At 43.4% G+C, this 8,778-nt stretch overlaps 1 protein-coding gene across 1 annotated transcript; it reads left to right on the top strand.

Annotated features, from left to right (window-relative positions):
• The first annotated feature begins 244 nt into the window (after positions 1–244).
• Positions 245–7,740, top strand: LOC134213476 (fatty acid synthase-like). The gene is made up of 6 exons (XM_062692558.1): positions 245–721; positions 786–2,747; positions 2,807–3,227; positions 3,287–5,434; positions 5,497–5,846; positions 5,906–7,740. The coding sequence occupies exons 1-6, from the start codon at positions 297–299 to the stop codon at positions 7,593–7,595; spliced, it is 6,996 nt and encodes a 2,331-aa protein (XP_062548542.1). The 5' UTR covers positions 245–296; the 3' UTR covers positions 7,596–7,740.
• The last annotated feature ends 1,038 nt before the right edge of the window (positions 7,741–8,778 follow it).

Raw genomic sequence — 8,778 nt, 5'->3', positions numbered from 1 at the left:
ACATTTTTAACTAGTCTTATATGCGTTGTACTGCACGAGAAAGACATCATAACCGCTAGGTGAATTACGATCACATGGTTATTTTACCAAACAATGTGCCAAAAAATATTCCAAATTTTCCATACTCATTCCTGTATCGGTGCACACCTCTGAGATTAGTTACTCATTGTCGACTGTGCATAAATTGTCTGGTCTGTTAAAGGTAAGCACCAGCTAGCTGATATAAAACGATCAAACGGTCTAACACGGACCACTAATTGCCTCTTGTCAGTTGAACTTTGTTTAGTCGACTGAAAATGAAGGTCCAGTCGGTTGGATCGGAAGACAGCGTCGTGATAACAGGATTAGCTGGACGGTTTCCGCGGGCTGATAATGTTCGCGAGTTCGCCCGTAGTTTATACGCGAAGCTGGATCTTGTCGACGATCTGGAGACTCGCTGGCAGCACACGATGCAGGACGTACCGCGCCGTACTGGAAAGATCAACAATTTGGAGAAATTTGATGGTGATTTTTTCGGGATAGGTCGATATGAGCGCGATACGATGGACCCACAGATGCGCATGATGCTAGAGCACGTATACGAAGCTGTGCTGGATGCTGGAGTGAACCCGTTGAGTATTCGGGGTTCGCGGACCGGAGTATTCAGCGGAGTGTGTTTTTCGGAGACTGAAGTCTGCATGTACTATAGAGCATGTCCACCGAAAGGACTTGGGTTGTTGGGGTGAAAAAAATAATGCATGGCATTTTTTTTATATTAGTGAGCGCTAACAGTTTTGTTTTTGTAGGAGTGCTAAATCGCAAATTCCGAATCGTGTATCTTATCTACTGGACTTGAGAGGGCCTAGTTATGTGCTGGATACGGCTTGTAGTAGCTCAATGTACGCCTTGGACGTGGCGTACCGAAGCATGATGAATGGCGAGTGCGATGCTGCAATAGTTACAGGAGCGAATCTCACGCTCCATCCTTTCATCACATATCAGTTTGCAATGCTGGGAGTGCTGTCGAAGAATGGAGTTTGTCGACCGTTTGACGAGGATGCCACGGGGTATACCCGTTCTGAAGCAGTGTGTGCTGTATATTTGCAGAAAGCTAAAGAAGCGAAACGTATTTACAGTTACATCATCCATTCCAAAACGAACTGTGATGGGTTCAAATCAGAAGGAATTACTTACCCTTCAGGATTAATCCAGCAACAGTTATTAACGGAATTCTATAACGAAGTGGGAATAAGCCCATCTAAAATTGACTATGTTGAAGCGCATAGCACCGGTACATTTGTGGGAGATCCGGAAGAATGCGACGCAATAGATAAAGCTTACTGTACTGGGCGGACCAGTCCCTTATTAGTTGGCTCTGTAAAATCCAGCATAGGACATACAGAAGCCTCAGCAGGAGTCTGCTCGATAACAAAGTGCATCATTGCAATGGAAAATGGCATGATCCCCCCTAACATTAACTTCACAGAGTGCCGACCAACTATTCCATCTTTGGTTGAGGGAAGATTAAAAGTTGTGTCAGACGCCATACCTCTTCCTGGACCGTTGGTTGGCATCAATTCTTTCGGATTTGGTGGCGCTAATGCTCATGCTCTGCTTTGTCGTAATCTGAAAGAAAAGGTTAACGGTGGTATTCCAGAGGATGATCTTCCTAGGTTGGTCATTTGGTCCGGAAGAACTCGTGAATCGATTGATTGTATGTTACAAGACATTGCTCAACGACCGCTGGATGTTGAATTTACTGCTTTGTTGTACAATATCCAAAAACAAGCTACCACTGGCCATCGTTATCGAGGTTTTGGGATCTTCAAGAAAAATGGAGATGGACCAGCTATATTGCAAGCATCATTTGCTGATCGTGTTCGTCTGGAGAAACTCCCGGTGGTTGCCATTTTCGGAGGATTAAACAGAAACTGGAGACACGAATTAGATGCGCTACGTCGGTTCTCCAAAGTGGAAGCTACATTTGTAAAATGCAAAGAGATCCTACGATCAGTGAAATTTGATGTTTCCAAAAAATCATCAGGAAAAGAAAGCATATTGTACAATATGGTAGGTTCAACTATACTTCAATTGTCCATCGTAGATTTGCTTTGCTCAATTGGCGTAAAGTTCGACTTTTATGGAGGACATTCTATCGGGCAGTTCACTTGTGCCTACATCGATCGCAGCTTGAGCCTCGAACAAGCGCTTCGGTTGGCATTTTGGCATGGATTAGTATATTCGGATGGCCAAGCAGTATGTGATCGTACTGCGTTTGTTCGAATGAACTCCAAACTAAACCAACAAAGGTTAGATGGTTTCTTCAAAGATCGTGCGTCTACTTTTGGTGTGCTAACCGCATCCGAAACAGTCATGGTAGAACAAACACGTCATTTGAAATCAGCTGGCTTTGCTATTGAAGAGCTTTCGTTCTTGGATTTGCATTCCGATTCATCAAAACACGCACTTTTTGGAAACAAATTACGTCAGGTTGTCAATTCGGTATTGATCAGAGAAGCTATGCAGAGTGATAAGTGGATTACTTCAAGATTACCCCAGACTTCTTCGATTTTTCATTCATCGAAGCTTCACGATGTGACATCTGTTGTAAATTTAATTGAGAAAATACCTCGCCAATCATGTGTAGTTGAGTTCGGCTGCTCACAGTCTATTGAAAATGTGCTTCGGCAGCTGAACCACAATTCATTTTGCGTACCGTGCAATGAACCCTCCGATGCTATCAGCGAATTGTTGTGTCGAATAGGACAGTGAGTAATTTAATTTATGTTATGTTCAACATTGATTAATTTTGTCTTTTCTTTCATAGTTTGTACATATCATCGCAAAACTTGGACATTGCCAATCTGTATCCGGCGGTTCCGTTCCCGGTGTCCCGAGGAACTCCGATGATTTCCCCGTTAATTCGCTGGGATCACCGGGAGAATGCATACGTGGTCAAATATTCATGGGAAGAGAGTACAAAGTATAACATGATTCGGTTCAAGATATCTCTGGATAGCCAAGAATTTAACCATATTGTTGGTCATTGCATCGATGGGCGTATTCTGTTCCCAGCTACTGGGTATTTGCAGCTGGTTTGGGAGTTACTGGCCTATCTCAGAAATAGAGATCTCATTGACTATCCCGTTGAGTTTGAAAACGTTAGATTTTCAAGAGCTACCAGTTTGATGAAGGGACAAAATGTTGATTTGCTCGTTACTATACAGGAAGTTTCTGGCCATTTCGAGGTAAGTGATATCAAAAACTTGCTCAAATACTTGGACTATTACAAATTTATGTTTTGCAGATAATGGAAGGAGATACATTGGTTGTATCTGGATTCGCAAGAGAGTTGATAAATTCGAATTACTCTGCTGTTGAAGAAGTTTCGTCTTCCGCTGTAATGCTGTCAACAAGTGATTTCTACAAAGAACTTCGACTCCGGGGATATTACTATACGGGTCTGTTTAAATCGGTCCTAGAGGCCAGATCTGACGGGACAATGGCAAAAATTCAATGGAAAGGCAACTGGATGGCGTTCCTGGATTGTCTACTCCAAACCGGAATCATTGCCATCGATTCGAGATCTTTGATGGTTCCAACGGCCATAGAAAAATTGTGCATTGCTCCCAAGGCACATTTGGCATTGATGGAACATGAAGGGGAGGATTGTGATTTCTATACGATGAAAAGCTGCCCTAAGACAAATGTTTTGATTTGCGGCTGTGTCATGATGTCTAATCCTCGGGCCAGCAGTGTTGGTCGTAGGAACCCTCCTGGAATACCAGTGCTGGAAACGTATCAGTTCGTACCATATCATGCTGAAGAACAAGTGTCTACATTAGAAGCTATCAGAATGTGTGTCCAACTGGCATTGGAGAATGCTCCAACTCTGATGATAAATGTGACTGAAATCCATAGTGAGAATGTTCCGCTCGTGATACATTTGTTCGGGGAAGCCATAGCCGATCTCCCGTTAGTGAAAGCAAACCTTACAGTCCTTGCTAAAACTGAATTGGAGTTGGACAACGTCACCGTGAAATCAGAAAAGTTATCTAATCAAACGAACCAATTGTTCTTGATTACTGAGAGCAATTGGTGTGATCAAAACTTTCTACGGGACGCTGCCAATAGTCTGGTGGATTGTGGTTTTATCATTGTTCGCGAAAAGCTCACCTTCAAGTTAAACGAACTTGACCTGCCAGAGGAACTCAACAAGGTTGCCTCATTCCAAGTCGACCGAGAGGAGATCTTCATTTGTTTGCAGCGTAAGAGTAAGGGTTTCATCGACACTCCTACTGCGCTACAAGTAGATTCTTCCGATTTCAGTTGGCTGGCCGACCTGAAGCAGGCTGTCAAATACCGACCTGTTGTACTGTTCTCTCAAAACGACTCAGTCTCAGGAGTAATTGGATTGGTAAACTGCATACGCAAAGAGCCCAAAATGCATTCAGTGCGGTGCGTGCTTATAGATGATGAAAATGCACCAGAATTCACTTTGGATGATCCATTTTATAAGAACCAGCTAGATTTGGGTCTTGCAATGAATATTTTGCGTAATGGTGTCTGGGGCAGCTATCGACATGCATTGCTCTCCAAGAAGCCGAAGACAGAACGTGTGTCCAAGCACTGTTACGCAAACAGTCTGACAAAGGGTGATCTATCGTCCATGATGTGGTTTACGGGGGCTTATAATGAGTTGGACGTTGTACCGAATAAGGTTAAAGTATCGTACTGCGCCTTAAACTTCCGCGACGTGATGATTGCTACAGGCAGATTAGCAACGGATGTGAGCTCTTTTAACCGATTGGAAGAAGAGTGTGAACTTGGATATGAATACGCCGGAGTTACCGATGATGGAAGACGAGTAATTGGTATTTTAACATCGGGTGCTTTATCTACTATGGTTGACGCCGATCCGAATCTCATGTGGACCATCCCGGACAGCTGGAGTCTTCAGGATGCTTGTACTGTGCCAATTGTGTACAATACGGTCCTAATGGCTTTCAAAGTATGTGCCAATGTGCAGAAAGGACGGTCGATTTTGATTCATTCTGGAACTGGAGGTGTCGGGCTGGCGGCAATCAACGTGGCACTAACGTATGGAATGGAGGTTTTCACAACTGTAGGAACAGATAAGAAGGCCGATTATCTGTTGGATGAGTATCCTACTTTGAAGCGAGAGAACATCGGAAATTCAAGAGATTTGTCCTTCGAGCAGATGATTAAACTGAGGACTAACGGAAGAGGAGTGGACTATGTTTTGAATTCATTGGCCGAAGAGAAGCTTCTGGCTTCAATTAGATGTCTGTCAAGAGGTGGCCACTTTATAGAGATTGGCAAATATGATATGGCCAAAGATTCTGAAATTTCGACGGAGCTTTTCAGAAAGGGCATTACATTCACAAGCGTTTTGTTGGATGGAGCAATAAGGGAGCGCTCTGCACGTAAGATGGTATGTATTTTGAAGATATTTAGAATTGATTGAGTGGTAAGCATTAATTCATTATTCCTCAGCACTTACATAAAATGCTGACGGAAGCAATCGAAGCTGGAATTGTGAAACCGCTGAAAACGAATGTCTTCGATGCCACTGAACTGGAGAAGGCGATGAGATTCCTGGCTAGTGGAAGGCATATGGGCAAAATAGTGATCAAACTGCGTGATAATGAGAATGACGCTGAGTCAGTGCCAATCTGTTATTTCCCTCATGTGTTTTGTAATCCAGATCAAGTTTTTGTTATCGTTGGTGGTTTGGGAGGATTTGGCTTGGAACTGGCTGATTGGCTTGTTCTGCGAGGTTGCAGAAAGTTGGTTTTCAGCTCCAGTCGAGGAATTACGAAACCATACCAGGATTACAGGATTAGGTTATATGAATTAGAATGTCATGTGCTGAGTAAAATACTAACTGCTGTAATATTTTCAGAACCTGGAATAGCTATGGTGCTCACACGCATGTCTGTACTGCAGATGTTACAACACTGGACGGATGTCGCACCCTATTGAAAGAGGCATCTCAATTCGGTTCAGTAGCAGCAATTTACAACTTGGCGGTTCAGCTTAGGGATGCCATATTGGAGAATCAGTCCGAGGAGATGTTTATCAAATGCTTGGCACCAAAGGCAAAGGCTACAGAATACCTTGATGTCATCAGTCGTCAATTTTGTCCTGATTTGAAACATTTCATTGTGTTCTCCAGCGTTTCTTGCGGTCGTGGAAATGCAGGTCAAAGCAACTATGGTATGGCAAACTCTGTGATGGAACGAATTGTAGAGCGTAGAGTTGCAAATGGCCTTCCCGGTAAGGCGATTCAATGGGGAGCCATAGGGGAGGTTGGGCTGGTAGCCGACATGGCAGAAGATAAGATAGATTTGGAAATTGGAGGCACATTACAACAGCGCATTTCATCGTGCCTTCAGGAGTTGGACTATTTGTTGACATGCGAAGAACCTATTGTTGCCAGCATGGTGGTTGCAGAAAAAAGAACAGGAAGTGGATCTAAAAACGTAATCGAAGCAGTAATGAATATAATGAGCATCAGAGATTTGAAGTCTATTTCAATGGAAAGTACTTTAGCGGATATTGGAATGGATTCGTTGATGGCAGTAGAAATCAAACAGATCTTGGAGAGAGATTTTGACATGGTTCTGTCTCCTCAAGATCTGAGAACGTTATCATTTGCAAAGTTGATGAAAATTGACGAGGAGAAACGAAGAGTTGCAAAGGAACAAAAAGCGGCAGTGGAAAGTGAAGGATTTACAATCGGAATGCAGATGTTGCTAAGAAACCTTGGCAATGAGGAAGCCAGTGAAGCAACACTCCTACGGTTGCCATCTGCTGAAGATGATGGTCGTCCTATTTTGTTCATTCCTGGCATAGAAGGTGTGGCAGGAAATGTGTGGAGGTTGATAGCTGAACAAATAAAATATCCTGTTTACATGCTTCAGTTAATGAAAACTCTGGAATGTGATAGCGTGGCAAGCATTATTGAATGCATTGTGGGAGAGCTCTGTGAAACAATGATTAATGGCTATAATAATTTCACAATAGTAGCGTATTCATTCGGTTCATTGGTTGCGATCGAAATAGCCAGATATCTTCAAACAAAAGGTATCCGTGGTGACCTTCTCCTACTCGATGGTGCACCGAAGTATCTAAAGTTGTGGTCTCTTAAACTACTGAACAATAACCTGTCAGATAGTGAAGTCCAAAGACTTGTCATTTTTGTTCTGATAGCTTTAGTATTTCCAGATCAAGCTCCAGAGAAAATTATGTCTATACTAGAAATTGCATCGTTCGACGATCAAATTGAAAAGCTCATCGAACTGGGAGCAGAACAGAGTGAATACTCACCGGGCTTCACAAAAAAAATGACGAGAGCTCTTTGCCGGAGAATAAAGATGACTGCGTTGCTGAACCTCGACGAAGATCAACCACTGGATCTTCCGATCACGCTGGTCCGACCAACCGATCCACCTTTCTCGGATATTGAAGACGACTATGGGCTGTCCAGCTATACGACGGGTGACATAACGCTCCGAATGGTGGAAGGCAATCACGTATCGATGTTGGATAATACTGCTCTTGTGGAGATAATCAACCATTTTATGTGCTAGCGGAAACAATGTATTAAAATGCATTTATTGAGACTTATTCTTGGTATTCGGTTTTACCTAAATGTGATCAATTTGATTTTGAATACAATTTAGTAGTTGGAAAATAAATAAGAAAAGCTATAATAGTTTTGCTAAAATAGGTAAAAACCTTTGCAGCCTCTGGAGTAATTTAAAGTCGTTTCCATTCAGCTCGGACGCAGTCTACGGAGTCTGCTAATCCGCTCTTATTGTTGTTCCCATCGGATCGCAATCAAGAACCATTTCAACGGGTTATTGTCCGACTTTCTGGCTTCACAGTCGTCCGATTTTCACGGTGTGAACGATGGGGCTCTTCAGTACACCGTCTTTCATCTGCCGCCCACCATGAACGGTCCGTTGATCTTTTCCCCACGTACGACTTGGGCCTTCCCGAGCTTTGTCCTGGTTTCGTGTCCGTAGGTAGAGGACTACCGGTCTAATGAGTGTATCTCTGCTGGTATCGGTTTCGATGATCACTAGTTTGCCTAAGTACACGAATACTTCGACCAGCACGATTTTGTCACCATCGATACAAACTCATGGTGGGTTGGCTAACGTTGTCCTCTCTTAAGCCTCTCTTCGTATCATTTACTTAGGGCCGATTTCTTCACCTCCGCTTAGTGCTTAAACCCGGTTTAAACGTATGGGTAAGCACCGCTTAAGAGTTAAGCGGAGGTGAAGAAAACGGCCCTTAGTCATTTACACGAAAAGAAAAAAATGTTGAAATTTATTGAAGCGAGCCATTCGATGTGATATGTTGTGGAGAGTAACGAATCCAATGCGCTCTACCTTTACTCTACTTTTGTAACGGTAATCCCATCCCTAACCCAGCCCATTTCAAACTGCCCGCCAAAGGACAGCGCTGCCTATCCGTGAAAACGAAAACTGCAGTGCTCACGAGACGGAGACTGAGAGATAGTATCGGTCAAATGAGATCCTATTAACGCGTGGTCAGGATCGGCTAGTTCCACCCTTTGAGTTTGGGCGAGAGAACGAGAGATCGTCAGATTCCGCAAACGAGAGATCATCCGAGGTCGCGAACGTTCGAACAAAGTCTCTACGCAGCGCGCGCCTGTAGCGCAACGGCGTCAATCACGTGTTGAGAACTATGAGGCATCTAAGAGACCGTTTGTAACATTTTTGGCCAAAATGAGATTTTTATATA

Source organism: Armigeres subalbatus, chromosome 2, assembly GCF_024139115.2.
Source record: "Armigeres subalbatus isolate Guangzhou_Male chromosome 2, GZ_Asu_2, whole genome shotgun sequence".
Lineage (NCBI taxonomy): Eukaryota > Metazoa > Arthropoda > Insecta > Diptera > Culicidae > Armigeres > Armigeres subalbatus.
This window is presented reverse-complemented; position numbering and strand designations above follow the sequence as displayed.